The sequence below is a fragment of the Cyanistes caeruleus genome, chromosome 2 (genome assembly GCF_971803275.1).
Source record: "Cyanistes caeruleus chromosome 2, bCyaCae1.hap1.1, whole genome shotgun sequence".
In the NCBI taxonomy this organism is placed as follows: Eukaryota; Metazoa; Chordata; class Aves; order Passeriformes; family Paridae; genus Cyanistes; species Cyanistes caeruleus.
Window position 1 is genome coordinate 117593482 of NC_141702.1, and position 16896 is coordinate 117610377.

The 16896-nt window shown below is 41.5% G+C and overlaps 1 protein-coding gene across 12 annotated transcripts in view; it reads left to right on the forward strand.

Moving 5' to 3' along the window:
* Window positions 1-86: 86 nt before the first annotated feature.
* Window positions 87-16896, forward strand: part of XPO1 (exportin 1) — a 34861-nt gene continuing 18051 nt past the window's right edge. Inside the window, exons 1-6 of one of the 12 annotated variants that reach the window (XM_086874200.1) lie at window positions 119-276; window positions 833-888; window positions 4526-4657; window positions 8266-8367; window positions 9582-9645; window positions 12204-12276. Coding sequence is in view for 9 of the 12 variants with exons in the window: in XM_086874178.1 (XP_086730304.1) it covers window positions 4532-4657; window positions 8266-8367; window positions 12204-12276 (301 nt within the window). In the remaining 3 variants the exon portion in view is untranslated. Of the gene's footprint in view, window positions 325-463; window positions 889-1446; window positions 1534-1576; window positions 1829-2401; window positions 3114-4525; window positions 4658-8265; window positions 8368-9581; window positions 9646-12203; window positions 12277-16896 lie in introns of those variants that run through there. The other 11 variants (XM_086874178.1, XM_086874172.1, XM_086874187.1 and 8 more) reach the window with 11 other exon arrangements.

The window sequence follows — 16896 nt, forward strand, 5'->3', positions numbered from 1 at the left end:
CGCCGCTCGCTCCCCCCCGCCCATCCGAGGCGCGCATCAGATTGATAGGGCGTCTGACCAATCAGCGTGGCGGCCGCCTTCGCGGCGGCATATCCCGGGGCCAATGGGAGCGGCGGATGGGCGGAGCCTCCGAGGTTTCCAAACGCTCCGCGGCGCCATGGGCTGAAAACTAAACCGAGATGGAATCTCCCAGTCTGAACCGGTTTGAGCCGGTTCCGAGCCTGTGGCATTAGGAGGGGGAGACGCGCCGCGCTCAGTCCCCGTCGCCGCCGCCGCGTGTGTGACCTGCTCGTAGGGGACCCGCAGCTGAGGGGGCGAAGTTTAGTGCGAGCCGCGGGGGGGGGCGGCGGGAATGGGGGCGAACTGAGCGCCGGGCGGGGAGGGCGGCAGCCGCAGGGGCAGCGAGAGCCGGCGGGGCCGGGCCTGGGCGGCGCGGGAGGCGCAGCCGGGTAGATCCCCCCTCACCAGCGAGGCCGGAGCGCCGCGCCGGCCGCTTTCCCGGGGCTGAGGGGAAGGCGCGGAGTCGAGCGCGGAGCCCCGGGGGCCGCTGCGGGCGCCTGGTGCAGCCAGGCCGGGCACGCTGCGAGGGGAGGAGTGGCGCCACTAACCCCGACCCACCACCGAGGAGGGAGCGCTCGCCTTCCCCCCACCTCCTGCCGTGGTGGTTTTTTTCCCTCCTTCCGTGCTGGTTTTTTTTTTCCCCTCCTTCCGTGTTTTTGCTTTTTTTTTTATTTTTTCTTTTTTTTTCCTTTTTGGGAGGGGGTTATTTTTGGTGGTCTTTTTTTATTTTCTTTTTTTTTTTTTTTTTTTTCTTGTGGCGTGTGGTGGTTAGAAACTTGGCTCTCCCGCCCCTACTTTCTGAAGGAAGAGGCTGTGAGAAACCCCTAGGTAAGCGAGGGTTGTGGGGGGGTCGCGATGGGCAACGCGGAGGGGGCAGAGGGGGGGTATTTTGGGGGGCAGAACGGGGGGATGTGCCCGTGCAGGGGGGCACAGAGCCTGGCCTGTGCTAGCAGAGATGTGATGAACCCCGTGGAGAAGCCCTGAGGGGCGGGGGTGCGCTTGGATGGGGTTTGGGGTACGAGCATCCCCGGCCTGGCCGAGCGCAGCCACGGATGCTGCGGGGGATGCTCCTCGTTAGGAAGGGACCGGGCAGGCTGGGATCGGCTACGGGCAAACCCGGCGACATAATCTGTAAATTATTAGGAGTGGAAGTTTCCAGAAATATTTTTTTGTGTGTGTGTGTGTCTGTGCAGCAGTATTGAAACGTCCGCCTGGATCACGTGGGGAGCCCTGTATAGAGCGCAGGGCTGGAGCCCAGGGGAGGAGGAGGAGGAGGAGGAGGAGGGAGGGGCTGCGGGGCCACCGCGCTCCGCAGGGCCCCGGCCCGCCCGACCCACCGCCCGGGCCCGTTCCCTGCCGGGAACCCGGGCCCTGCCGGCCCGAGCCGGGAGCCGGAGGCGCTGCCCGAGAGCCGGGGCGCTGCCCGCCCGCCGGGGCGCTGCGGCAGGAGCCGGGGAAGGGCCGCCGCGCTGGGTGGGTGTGAGTTATTTCCAGCCGAAAATGAACGCTCCGAGGTGTCGGGCAGATGTTACTTAATCCGTCTCGTCCTTCTCCTTCACGTGTGTGTGAAGGAGCGAAGGGAAGGGGCGGTTTCTTTGCCATTGCTGGTGTGTGGAGCGTGATGCGAACGCGTTTGTCGTGCGCTGCGTTTCAGAGGCGCTCACCCCTCCTGGGTGGGATTTACAAGCGATGCAGCTAATTCCTTGGAAGAGGGAGGAAACTCATTTGCATTGCGTGCTAAGAAATGGGGCACAGTGACTCTCCCAGGGTGGGTTTTTTTTGCTTTGTTGTTTTTTTTTTTTTAGTCGCTGCCCCTATTGAGCTTTAAATATCTGGGTTCAAGGTGCTTTAGAATTCATGGTGAATGCTCACCATTTCTTACTATTAAGTGCCTGCTGTTATTCCTGTGTGCTACATGCCAAAATGAATCGGGTCTACCACAATAAGCTAACTGTTGTGTTAAAGGTCCAGGGTCATCGAGAGTTGGGATAACTGTGTAAACAGTGCTGTAAATGCAGTTCTTTTGACCTTCGGTAGATGTCACATTCTTGCTGTGTTGTAGTTCAGATTTTTTTTCTGCCTTTTTTTATTATTACTATTTTTTAAAAAAAACTTTTTCTACTGTTTCTGTTTGCCCATTTATTGAAGGACTGATCAGTGGTGGTTCTTGGAGCTGAGGCTTAAACGTGTTCCGGAGATCAGGCATGATGGGGGAGGGAGAAGTGTAGGAGTACAGTAAATCAGAGATTATGAGCTTCATGTGGGTACAGTGTTAGGAATGGGAGATGGAGTTGGTTGCAGGTGGTGGTGGCCACAAAGCCGCCATTTCTGTGTTTCGGCTGCCGAAGTAGGTAGGTCATTTTGAAGATAATGCTGGGAGTGGCGAAGGGCCCTATTCAAAACATTTCCTTTCTGCTTCCATGTGTTGAATAACTTCTCTCGGTCACGCTGCTCCTCCCTGGCGCTCTCGGGGCCGCCTGAAAACCACTGAAAGAGGCTCAGGTCTGAAATGAATGGGCCCTACCTGAAGAGCGACTGGTTCACGACATTTATTGTAGTTTGGAAAGCGCTTTCCCGGCTCACGGCTCAGCCATGGAGGCCAGATGTGGACAAAAAGGGGCGTGCCTGGGAGCACGGGTGGCTGGGGGAGCATTAATTGCTCTGAGCCTCTTCATGGGTGCAGTTTCCTTCTAGTGGTGCTGCTCACTGCTCCTCATTTGCCCGGTGACATTTTCAGCCTCCTCCTGAGCCAAAAGAATGAAATGAAGAACGAAGTCAGCCTTTTCTGCTGCTGTGTTTCTCGCTTTCAAAGTTAACATTGCAATTTTGAAAACATTAGGAGTTGAAGGAGGGAAGAATAGACGTGGAGTGTTGATTTATTTTGTTCTGTACTTGATGTTTATTTTCTCCTGGTTTTGCAGGTACATGTTGTAAAAAGACTTGAATGGATGTTGAGATAAAGCCCTTAAAATGGTTGTGTTAGTGTAGTAACACCGAGTTTTCTGCTTGAAAATTCAGTTAGAATATTTGGATTGGAAGCTATTTTTTTATATGTAAGTAAAAGAAATTACTTGATGCTACTTGCAAAGACACATTTCTAAACAAAAGGTTTTCCTTGTCTGGATGCTACTGTAAAACTTTCACTTAATTAGCAATTACTAGGGTTGAGGCACAGGTTTGTCTTGCTCCTTTTGAGCATGTCTTAAATACATAAAGCATAAAACATATTCTTCCTTACACATGGAGTTACTTAGTAAGAGCAAATCTGACTTTATGGGGTGTGTTCCTGGAAGAGTTTCAGGTTGTATCCTTCTGAGTATGCAGATGGTTCTGGTGTAACTTTTTGATTGATCTTTCACTTGCCTAGACTTCTGGCTGTTTGTTGAGTGAGCAGTTTCGTGTGAGATTTGTAGGTTTACAGGGTTTGAAAAGGAGGGTGAGTGGCACAGAGGTGCTGTAGATGGCAGGGTGGAAATATGTGTTAGAGTTGACATTTTCTGTGAGAACAGGGCAATAAATTTCATTAGGTGGGGGACGGAGGGTGATGTGAAAAAGGTAGAGTAGAACTTACCATCAAAAATTCTGTGGCTTGTGGTGTGTTTTCCTGCTTTTCATGAATGTCTTTATCTTGCACCAGTCTCTGGCTGGTAAAGAATATTATGTGCACACCCCACCTGACTCCCTTTGCATAATATCAAGGCTGCTCTATCTAGGACAAAGAGTTAATGCATGTATCCCTGGGTTTAGGGGACCTGAAACCTCCAGTAGAATTCCATTTCAGTTGGAAGTGATCTCACATGGCACACAGAGTAACCTGCTGATTGAACAGTCCCTTTGCTTCACGTTCTCAAAGTGCCTTCAGTCAACTTAGTTTCAGTGGTAATTTTTTACTTGGATGTGGTTAACTTGGAAGGTGGTTTTCTTTTTTTCCCCAACTATTTGAAAAATGCCCTGTGGCTAATTTCTTGCTCTGTGTGTAGATCACGTTTCACCTCCATACCCAAGTGTTTAAAAGCTTTTGGAACTGAATCTTCTGAATGTGCATGTTGGCCTTGGGAACTCGATACTCGGCTGAGATTGCCAGTATGGGTTTTGGTTGTAGTGACACAAGACTTTTCGACCAGCAAACATGTAGGGGTTGATACCTGCTTTGAAATAAGCCCCAGGGTGTTGGTAACACAGCCCATTCTCTAGTCAGACTGTTATTATGTGTTCTACCTGTTGAAGACCCCAAGAGTTGAGCTGGGGTAGTGATGGGTGAGTTTTTCAGGGAGGAAAAAGAGAAGTTTGTCCTGGTATGTGCCCTACAATCAAAGCAGTGTTGTACTCGGTGTTATCTACTACTGCTAACATAAGCATCTTGTTTCAATGAGACAAATGAGCTAAGTTGAAGCACTTGCTTTGCAGCTGCATCTGATAATAATTTCTTACTAATTGATCAGTCTTTTTAAAATTTATTTTGCAGTAATCTATGCCAGCAATTATGACAATGTTAGCAGACCATGCAGCTCGTCAGCTGCTGGATTTTAACCAGAAATTGGATATCAATCTCTTGGACAATGTGGTGAACTGCTTGTACCATGGAGAAGGTGCACAGGTAAGGTGGACTTGGAACATACATTTATTGACCACGTTTAACAACACTTACAACAAATCAGCTGGGCAAAATCAATTCACTCCAGTTACAATTAGTAACATTAGTGAATTTACTGAGCTAGTGACTGGAATATCATCGGCAGTCGCATGAAATGTGAATTCATGTTGCAATGACACTTGGAGAAATATTTATTTGGTGTGTGTTCATTTCTAGCTTGCCTTCTGATGTTGAGAATTATTAGCAAAAACGATTTGGTATGGACAGTTGGTGCAGCTCTCCTTTTCTGACTTAGTTCTTCAGGAGGGTCTGAGCTACCTGTTACTTGTTATCATGGACAGGATTGTGAAGCCATAAATGTAATGTTCACTTCAGTGAAGAACTGCTTTTGAAAGAAAAAGTGATGCTATTACTGTGTTTGTATTTATAAAGAAACATGTCATGCATGTTTAATAGAAGAGTTTGTTCCTTTCTTGTTTCTGGTATTTTTTATTTCCCGTTACAGTTTGCACGGGTTCTTCTTGCGTTCTTTCCTTTGGACTTAATACTTCACAATCTGCACTAGGTTGAAATGGGAAGACTGTGCATTTGTGTGTTTGCATATATTGCCTTGAAAGTGAATCTTGTATTGCTTTTATCTATTTCTTGAACTTTGGAAATGCTGAGAGCAAGTATTGCTACAAAGGGTGTTGGCATAGTTCCTCTTCTGGCAGATTTTAATTGTTCAGGCTCAACAAATTGGGAGTTTCAGTGTCAGGCATCTTTTACTAAGATAGTCTTGCACAACAATAAGTGAATTAAATGGGACAAAGTAGCTGATGCTTTTCTATTCTTTCCAGCTGTTAGAATAAACAATGATATACTTGCATATACTTGCTTTGTGTATCTCTTTAGGGAAAAAAAAAAGCTTTTGTAAAGCTTACTAATGTGAATTCCAGTAGGTTTTGAAATACCTTGTTGTTTTTTGAAATATTTGCATTTTGAGTGTCCTAAATTGAAATAGTTGCTTGTTATAGTTTTTTAAGTGCTTGAATGATAGAAAACTCCTTGTAGCTTTTGCCTTAAAAGTATGGACATCTGTAGCACATGTTTTCTGATCTTTTGCTGCCCTGCAAAACAGGTGATGCTTATAATGTTGTTTGGTTTGAGAAGAGTTGAAAAAGTTCTGAAGATTTATAAGGAAAATAAAGGATTAAGACTGAATACAATGATCAAATTTCCATTGTTCTGGCATTGTGAGAAGTTGCTTCACTTAAAACAGCTGGGAAAAGTCTCTGGTATTTAGAAAATTAGTACAGTAAGATTCAAGAGGTGGTGTTTAATGAGCAAAAGTGAATTATGATTTACTTGTTTAAATACATGTACTTATACATGTCACCTCAATGAAACTTTCGTCAGTTGTTTTAGTACCTTTCCAAGCTGGAGACATTTCAGGGAGTCTGAGCTTTTCCCTTTTCCAGGAGGTTAAAAAAAATGCAGGAAAAAATGGTTCTCAGTGGAGTCTAGCAGCTCAAGTCCTTTACTAAAGGGTGACAGGAATAATAGGAGTTGAGGAAACTAAATATTAAAATTGGGAGATTACAAGTGGTTTTCCTGGAATAGGTCAGGGTAATGTCAGGGTAAAACAGGTTTAGAATGCAACCTGAATGGCCTGTGCTGAACTTGCTTTCAGATTCACCTGCCTCCTCCTTCTGCTTAGTTCTTATCTCTGCTTGCAAAACTGTTATCTGCTGATCTATATTAGGCAAGAAAGAAGCTATTTTCTGTCCTGGAGATTTACATTTTTTTTTCTCTTAGCTTTTTTGGGTATACTTCTCTGAAAAGAATGTCCCCACCCCAGTGCAACACATGACTAAGGAGATTTCATGCAACTCATAAATGTTTACCTGGACTCATCCCAGCCTCTTAATTCCATTGATCTGTTAAATCTTCACACGTCCAGAAAGATTATTTGCAAATTTTTTTTTAGTACCAGCAACATTGTGAGGCTTTGTTCCTGATTAATCACTATTATTATATTTACATTGTTTATGAAAATACAGGATTTGATGTCCACAGAAGGTGTTAGTGGGTATGAGAGCAAACCTCTCAGCAATGGGAGGAGGATGTGGACTGTCTGTATTTTGTTGGTGTTGAAATTTGATCCTGGGATACGTCACCAGTATTTGAAGCAATCAGGAGACCAATATAAAAGCACACTTTATGTCTGAACCTGGAAGTAATACAGCTATTCCTCCTCTTTTAAAACTAAAATGTATTAAAAGTGCTGGTTTTTCTGTTTGTTGTTTTTAACTCTGATGTCATATTGGAACAATAGGGCTGTACTGGTTGTAGTCTTAAACAGAATATTTATGTGGTACATGTCCATATCAAATCTGCAGGGACTTGCTGCTCCAGTTGCTCCACTGTGCTCAATTATATCAAGTATTTTATATCCCAAGTATTTATATTCCTTCTCTATTGGAACCTCCAATTTCATTTTGTTAATCACATACCAAATCTGTCAGTTTCTTGTATTATACATATATATATATGTATATATAGGTTTGGGGTCCTGATTGGGTTTCCAAGTTGCTGAAAGTACATGTTTTCTTACACCAGTTGCTGGTTAGCTCAAGTATGTACTTGGGTGAGACTAGAAAGCTGCATGGCTGTAGTAAGTTCTAACTGTTGAAATTAATCCTAAAGCAAAGCTTTAACTGCTTTGTAACTGTCAAATTGGCTCTGCAGTGCAGTGAAAGAATGAGCTAAGTTCTGTTAATTGTGTTGTAAAATCCCCACCTTGTTGGTAAGGCAGTGCCTGATGCTTGTAGGGGGTACAATTTGCAGCAGGATTTGTCAGTGCATGGCACTTTTGGAAATGGCTGACATCACTTTGTCTCCCTAAAAATTCTTGAGGACATCCAGGCTTTTGAAAAGGAAGGCTAAAATGAATTCTGCTCTTTCAGTGTGTAATTGCTTCAGATGAGGTTTTTAAGAAACCACAGCATCTAGGAGAGTAATTGATAATGTCAGTCCTAAGGAAGAGCAAACCATTAGCATGACCAGCTCCCTTCCTCCCGCTGGCAGGTTTTTATTATGGTTTTGTAGGTTGTTAGGTACACCAAGGATCCCTCAGAACTAGGGATTGGAGGCCTCTAATGCTTTGTGGTTCTTCAAAATAAATTCAATGGTTCTGCACAAAACAGTGTTCCTTAAAGCTGGCACTTTGTATGGAAGTGTTTCCACTGGAACTAGAAAGTTTGGGTGCCCTAGAATGAAGTTTTATCTAGATGACTTTGTGGAAGAGGAGAGAACTTCATTCCCTAGTAGGTTTTCCCCCTCATGTATGCTATTCTTGCATGTTTGCTGCTGGTCTGGATGAATCATTCAGGATGGAAGAGTGGAAATGAGAAATTACTGTCCTACATCAGTGGGCTTTTGGATTTTGGTTGTTACTAAACTTCAGCTGTCACAGAAGGAGGCTTAAGGAACTTGTTGCTGCTGGTTGAGTTCTGTCTCTTAGATCAGTAATTTAAAGGGAGTGTTACATATTGATGTCTTCAGTGATAGTATATAATTGCTTAAATAAGCTAATGTTAACACTTTTTTCATATCAAATTTTCTTTCAGCAAAGAATGGCACAAGAAGTGTTGACTCACTTAAAAGAACATCCTGATGCGTGGACAAGAGTTGATACTATTTTGGAGTTCTCTCAGAACATGAATACCAAAGTAAGCAAATTAACTTTTATTTATTTGGTTTTCCTCTTTCTTCCATTCGTAAACTTTGAGGAAGGTATCTCATTTTTAGCCATAGACTTTATTGAGTCAAACCATATTTTTTTGATTGTCTTGTTTGAAAAGTTTGCTTTAAGCAAGAACTGTAAATGAAAAAAGTATTCAGACCTCCTTTTACATTGCCAAGAGATTCTCCCTCCCCCCCTTTTTTTATTTGAGGATGAGCTGAATTGGATACACAGAACTTTTTTCAAGGCACATAGAAGCATTATGCCAGTTCCCAAGATTGGTATTGTGTCTATATAAATTTGAGTCATGAAAAGTCTCCTAGAGCCACATTTTGTCCTTGGGTAAGTGCTTGGCTGTGCGTGATCGTAATGAAAGCCATGTGCACGTAACTGAGGAGAAAATCAGTCCCTAGGTGTGTTAAAGACAAAACAAACCCTTATTAGGCCAAGGTTTTGAGCAATCAATAAAGGTTAAGCACCCCAAAGTTTGTAGTACATCAGTTCTTTGCTACTATGCAGAACACATTTGCTTTGTACTGCTGTTGGAAATCCATCCATCATGGTAGAGGCTAAAATGGGCACCACTCAGGGCTTTTTCTGCAATTTGAAATGCTTTACCTAAGACTTGTGAAGTTTGAGCCAAAAAGATGATCAAAATGTGTTTTCACTGTCTTAAGTTTGATGATTATTATCTCAAATAACTGACATGCATGTTTTTCTGCTGGATACACACTGTGCTCAAACAGAAAAAAAAATTGTGTTTGGATGGTTTCTGAAATCATGTGGTATTCATGAAGCAGTTCATATTTTTTTTTTCTCTCTGAAGTTGAGGGGAAAACAGTTTAAAGAACTTCCTCAAAGTAACACCTTTAAGCACCTTTAAGTAACAGTGTTTGCCTGTTTGCTTGCCTGGTAAACTTTGCTTTTTATACTGACAGACATTACTAATGTTTAAGTTGATTTATCAACAGTATTTTTAAAAACTCAAATTTGTCTTGTGAAAAATGAGATGATTAGAGGAACAGAAAGAAAGCAACAGGTAAAGAATTCTTCAATTTACATAAATTGCAAATGATTTGGTGCTAAATTTATGCACTATGACATTTGGCTTTTATGCAATCATATTTTTTCTTTAATTAAAGCTGTTAACACTACCTGATATTAATCATAATGTTCCATTATGTTGATTGCTTGTAATAGGAAGAAAAGGGGTGTCTTCCTGTGCAACTGACACAGCTAGGCTTTGACGGCAGGCCTCCACAAGGTCTACCCTTTTGATTCCCTTTAACTGAATTCTGTTCATCAATTGTTTTTTGTTTCTTGGGAGGTGGGAGGGAAAGGGATTCGGTGCATAAAATAAGTAATAAGGGTGCCATAGAAATTTCTACCAGAGGGATCATCTCATGCTTTTTTTTTTTCTTTTTTTTTTTTAAGAAATGAGTCTTTTGCTGTTGTCTGTCCCTCATCTTCATAACTGGGCAGTGAATTAGTGGTAGACAATTAGCAATGATTAAACCAGGAGCAAATTAGTTTTTGAAAGGCTTCTGTCTTACACAGAGTTAAAATGCATTTGCATGTGCTGTTGCAAGTAGTTGATTAAAAGGCAGAACTTTGTAATTGGTATCAGTGACTTTTTTGGGAGTGGTGGTTCTCATTATCAGAGAAATTAGGGTGATTAGAACCATCAAACCAAACGAAACAAAGTAAAAACCCCTGAAGGCTCCTTGCAGGATGTTGGGACTGATAGAGCGCTTCCAGTGTGGTGTGGCAAATGGATGTGCAGGTGAGGGTTGTACACAGTGATTTTCCTGCTGCTGCTGCTGCTGTTCAGTGTCACATGTGAGTGCTGGGGAAAAGGAGTATTTTTAGGACTGAGGAAGAAGTGAACAAGACACTGCAGAGGACAGAAGTTCCGAAAGAATGAGTAGAAACCTTTGCAGCATGAACAGCTTAGGGTCCATGAACCCAAATGAGATGTTCGAGCACGTAATGAGGGATAGGTGTGATTGCTAGAGTGGCTGTCCTTTTCTTTGACTCCAAGAAATTCTTAGTGAGGGAAAAACCCACTGAAGATGAGGTCTGTTGTTAGGTTTTTCATCTAAATTTCATTTGGTCATCTAGTGTTTATTTAAAATGAAACTAGGCTTGCCATTCTGGTGTAAAAGCTAAATAAGTGGAAAAAAGTTTGGGACAAAATAAACATTTCTAGGTAGTTGATACCTGAAAAATTAATGCATGTGCCTGTAGAACATAGAAATTTCATTTGAGTTTAGATGTGCGTCAGGAAAGTTAGCCCAGTCTGATATAAATATTCCTACTATCAACATTATTAGGAGCTTTTGTAAGTATGTTTTGTAGCATGAGTCTGGATCAGTTGCAGATGGCGTCTGTAAATTTACAGCAGTGGCTGAAATCAATTCCTGTGAAGCATTTTGCTTAAGAATGTTTTTGCATGTTTTCAAATTCCCTTAATTTCATTTAGCTTTTATGTCACGTAATTAAATCAATTTACAGGTTAAAATCTAGTGGATAAGCTTTTGCTGCTGACCATGGAGGAAATAAAAATACCCTGCCAGCTTGCTGTAATTCATTTTTTTTCTTGGTGGCCAAGGTTTTGGAAGGGGACAGAATATTTTGCAAATCCAGGATGTACACCTGAAATTTCCTGGGAACTGGGATCAGGTAGAGAAGGAAAGGGATGTAGGTTATGTTAAGATGAGAACAGCAAAAATGCTCTTTTAATACAATGTAGCTTGGGACAGTCTACATTGTGTTTCTTTAATTAAACTGAAATCTGTATGATCCCTTTGGTCGAAATGCTAATGATCCTACTTTGTGTAACAACTAACCATTTTAAAGAGGAACTCTTATTCTCAGCCAAACTTGGAACTGTGAAAACTTGAGTTTACCTTTCAGGCATTGATTTTTTTATTTTTATTTTTTTTTTCCTAATCCACTGTAGATAAAGTAAATGCAAAACTCCTCATCCCCTTTTCTCTCCTGTCTATTCATGCTAATGGGGTTTTACGTATTAAAGTTCTTGGTCGTACCATGACAAACTTCTTTCCCTGTTACTGTGAGTTGGCAGTAGGGACAAATGGGCAGAGGGAATGGCCATTTGCAACGTTGATGGTTTTGGGTAGGAACGTAGGAAGGAATTCCTGAAAGGTAAAATTATTTCCAAGAGCTTATTCACATTTTTATTGTTCTTTGACTGAGCACAAAAGTTCATCTTTAAATAGTAGAAATAGCTGCCATATTGGGGTGGGGATTGAAATTAAATAAACCTGTGGGTTGTCTTGCTGTTCCTAAAGTAGCACACCAGTGAAGTTTGGGAAATACTTTCTCTTGAAAGTGCCAGTGTGAGGACATGTGATGCTAAGACAAGATTCTTTTTTTCCAGCTTTTAGAGGAACAATAGGAAGCTTGAGACACCATCCAAGCTGCTAAATATTTTAGGAGCCTGGTTGTGTTAATACTCAAACTTAGGAGCAGTCATTTGTGATACAAATTCATATCTGGCTGCTACTTTTCCAGATATCCAAAATTGTCTGCCAGAGGGCTTTTCATTATTGTTTTTTTCCCCCCCTCCTGGTGTGAGCATGATCAAACAGCAGGACTTAGTATAGCCAAGAATAAAACAAGAAAATACGATGCATGAAACCTCAGTAAATGGGTGAATAGACATATATTTAATAAAATTGTTAGTTTAATAATCTTGAAGTCTTAGATGTTAAGTGTGAATGTCTGATTGAATGAGAGTCCTGCAAGTTAGTTAGTCCTACAGTAATGTACTCACATTTTGTTCTTCTCCAATTTCAGTATTATGGACTGCAAATCTTGGAAAATGTGATAAAAACAAGATGGAAGATTCTTCCAAGGAACCAGTGCGAAGGTAGGGAGGGATTTGTCTTTTCCTCATAACTTTGTGTATTAACTGAGATTTAGGCTGTCAATCTCTAAGTAACATTCTGTCATGTGTTATGATATCTTGAATGATGGAAACCACATCTTTCACTTCTGTGACAGTGGTCTCAGTGGGCTGGTGAGCAGCTGAAACGCTGTAAATTTGTGGAGAAGGTGTGACTGATAGTTTTGAAACATCTGAGGTGTGCTCCTGACACTGAGGTAGAGGTTTTCATTCGCTGTACTTGGCACAGGAGGTTTTGCTTTCTTCACCTTCTCGGAGCAGCCTCAAGTGGACTCTGTGGCCCACTTGTTACCTTGTGTAGGTTTGTGTAATTATTTTGAAGTTGTAAGCAGTTAGCAACGATTTAAAAATAGAAACACTAAGTGCACTTTCTTACCTATTGATGGTCATTCATTCTGTTAGGCAGGGAGGGTTTGATTCATGAAGTGTATAAACAGGCAGATTGCTCTAATTGGTGCAGTGTAGGGTAAACCTCAGTCTTCCATCAATGCAAGGAAACTGGAAGTCTTCAAATAAATTCTGTGTTTCCCCTGCCTTGTAGCTTGCAATGTTGCTGATTTTTAGACATTGGCTACAGTAAATGGAGGTACCCTTGTGGTTACAGGGTTAGTGCTTTTCACGTGGCTGGCTGTCAAGTCATCACAACTTGGACTTCAGAACATTAAGTGCAGACACCTTAAATTCTTGCCATTACATGGTGTCACTGTTCTGTACTTGGCTTTTTACTAAAAGCTGGTCTTGGAAATAATTAAAATTAGTTTTAAGTAAGGTTTTTTAGTAAAAATCCAAATTTCTGCTGTGAGCTTTTATTAACCATGCTGAGACATGCTTTAAGTTTTTACTGCCAGCAGTGCTTAGGTTCAGAAAGGATATTAATTAAAACGGAATTTTAAGTATTGATGAAAACAAGTGCCTAGAAAGAGACTTTTACAGTTTTGTGCTTATTCCTCTTCTCCCCTTTCCCCATTCCCTTCCAACTATAGGTTGGCACAGGGCAGCTGTCTTTGAAAGTAAAACTGGAAGTGAAGTTTCCATTCATTTTGCTGTTGGAGGTTTCTAGGGAGCAGCTTCAGCTAAGGCTCGGACACAACTTTGCCCTTTTGAGAAATTAAAAGTTCTTAGTTAAAGTTAACTGTTCTTTGTGCTTTTAATTATTGGGGTATCTCACCTCAGTCATATTTTATCCTTGACTATGAGCACTTAGTTTCAGCATTTTGAAGTTGTTGTCGTCAAGTTTTTGGCTGTGGAAGCAGAACAGGGGGAAAATGAGTTAGGAATATTGCCCATTGCTGAAGGCAGATGTAGAACAGATGCCACAGGGATGGACCTAACTTGATAGTTTGGAACTGATCAAGTGCCAAATACATGATATAATTCAGGAATTCCAAGTCTTATAATTCATGCTCCTAATGCATGGGAGAGCTGAGAAACAGTGGTGTTAGGATGAGGTTGCTGCTGGCTGTGCTTTGGGTCATTTTATCTTTAGCAGTGACAGTGCTGTTGGAGTGGTTCCTGCCATCTAACAAGATGCAATAACTCCATATGTTACAAGGCAAAATAAAGTTACTGTAGTTGTGTAATCATCTTGAGGTATCCTATTGTTACTTTTTCTTACTTGCATATCTATGAAAACTCCAGAAGAAACAAAAAAAGCCTTTATACTAACGGAAGTGTGTTGTTTGTTCAGCTTTTAAAACATTCTCCCTTTGACAGAGGCAAACTAAAATTGTGAAATTGACTTTTATCCTGTTCTAGGGAAACTGGGTTAGCTGGCTTTTACTTGTGTGGTGGAAGAGGAACCAAATGTATTTTCTTGTACCATGGCATTTTATCCAGCTTGGCCTCAGTGGTATAGGAAGGAGAATCTGTTTCATCTCTAATCCAGTTTGACCTGGTCTGTGGTAGTTCTTTTTTTGATTTTTTTTTTTTTTTTTTTTTAATTTGGCTGATGATACTGGCTGGTACAAAAGAGCTGCTCCAGAGCTCATTCAGGTGGCTTGATTACCTGGGAGATAGTAAGGCTGGTTAAATTGAGGTTTCCTTGACTCCAGCCATTCTTTGGTTGACAGGATTTTCCTGTTTGAAGTGTAACTGGTGGAATGTGTGTGCAGCAAACTGAAACTCGCTGTACAATGGAATGCTTAGTGACAAAGCAAATCATGAAGGTTTCAAATCAGTTTTATCTTATATCATAATTTATAAGATGTGTCTTCTGTATGTCTGGTTGGTTTGTGTAGTAAATACAGCTGATGAATCTTACTGTTGGTTAAGGGGAAATCATATGCATTTATGAGAAAAACACAGTTCCCCCTTTGTAGCAACAGCAGTGCTTAAGAGTTAAAAGTCAAGAGCAGATCTGAATTAAATGGTCAGTGAATAAAAAAAGCTTTTGAAACGACTTCCCTGAAACTTGTTGGGAGAAGTAAAGTAATGTTGTTAATTACAGAGCATGAACTGTAACTTTTTTTGCAGTATTTTTTTGTTGTTGTTTTGTTTTTAACAAGTTGTGCATCAGAATGACTTGTTGGGCTGTGAGGTTAGCCAGAGGTTTGTTACTGCTTCTGTCCATGTGCTGGAGGATTTCAGCTCCCAGCCTTGAATTTCAAATGCAAGGAGGAAAATGTTTTCTTCAAACATCTTCTTTAGACTTGAAGCTTTGTTCTGAATTTTTTATTTTGTTTTTTAAAATGGCTTTTGAATTTGAGCTTTTCTGGCCCTGCTATCTTTTAACTTTTGTCAAACAGCTTTCTGTTTCTCAGGTGGAGTTGTTTGCGAGCACTTTTCAAAAGTTCATTTTTATCTTGCCGTAATTCTGAAAGAAGAACTGGGCAAAACAATCCATTTACAATTCTAAAATACTGACGTGGTGGCGTTTTGTTTTTCTTGATTTTTGGTTCACTTTTGGAATTAGCAGTGGAAACCAGTTGGTTCTGTAGACAAAAGTGGCATTTATAAGGCACAGAAGAGGTAAAATTCAGTTAAATCAGATGCTGGACCTGCATGTCCAGCCTTGAGATGTGTTTGGTCATAGCCCCCAGCAATGGTTAGCCTTGCTCTGGGTGATTTATAATGGCTCTTCCACGTACACAAATGATGTCATGTGGTTCACATTGAAGCCTGGCTGGGGCGGGTGATGTATTCCAGAACATCCCAGGCAGTGCTGAACCTGGCTGATCGCCAGGGTGTTGTGCCATCATTCTCAAGCTGGAGTTCTGACTTTATTGAGGTGTGATACTAAATTGCCTTAAACTCCGATAGCCTTTAGAGCTGATTGTTTAATAACACTCAGAATGGATGGCATTTGATTAAAGTGCTGTGGTCTCAAAAGGATTTTCTCCGGCTGTGTAAAAACCTGCCTGGAAAGAAAGGCTTTTTGGTCTTCAGTGCAGTGATACGTTTCATTAATCCTACATTGTGAAATGAAATACTGTTCCCCTGAACAGAGCGAGCTTGTCTAGAGTGTTTGGAGCTGGAATGGATAAAGCACTTCTTCATTATGAAACACAAATTGCTTGTACAACTTTTCTCCTTCTGAAATGAAAAACTGAAGTGTTCAGAGATGCAGTTCAGTGTTTTCCAGGAAAGTCCTGGAGTTGAGTGTAAAACTTTTGATGCAGTAGAGGTTTTCCTGTGCAGAGATTAGATATTTTAGTGGAAATTCCTGGCCTGCTTCATGAGGAGGATGGTTCTTTGGTGCTCTGTAATGAAGAGGGGATGAGCTACATGGCACGTCTGTGTGTGTGTGTGAAGACAAACTCTGTGCGTTTTTTCAGAGTTTTCAGGAGTTTTCTGTTGAAAAGCAAATAGAACATGGATTGATGCAGTTCACCACTAAGGCGTGAAGTTGATTGTGGGACTGTATGGGAAAGCAGTGTTTCTTAACACTAAAAATAAGATGGTATTTTGACTACATTTTGGGACTAAACAGTTCAGTGTGTGTATGCATACAAACATCCCCAGAGGGGGCAGCTCAGCTTTAGCATTTGAAATTCTAATTTTGATTTCAAAATAATGTTAATTTGCTGAGTTACGTTGCCCACCTGATTCATTTGTGCCTATTATTCTTTAACACAATCAGAGGCTTTATTAGTCTTAGTAAATTAGAGTGAGTTTGCATCTGCAGCAGCAGCTAGAATAATTTTTGAGACTTGTTAAATGTTTGTGCTCTATGATTGCACAGAAGGCTGTGCTTGTGTGCCTTGAGGACAAGTGGGTTTGTTGCAGGTGTGTGTTTGCTGATTGTGTCCATGGTTATTTACCGGCTGTACTGGGCTGTGGCAGGAGCTTGGTGCTCTGGGTACAGTGTGCAGGAGAGGTAATGGCTTCCTAGAACACATCCAAAGGTTAGAATGTAGGATATTTCCTCAAGTTCAGGCTGCAGAAATTAGTCATGTTGGATAATGTAACATTCCTCACTGTCCCAGTTTCACTCTAAGCATTGCATAGCTTGGGTCACTTGGGAAAACAACTTTCCCTCCAGGAAGTGTTTCACTGGATGTTTGCTTCTCTATCGAGGAGCAACTTTCACAGAAGGATGACAGTATCTGATGGACATTCAGGAATGTTCTAAAAGGCCTCAAGTTC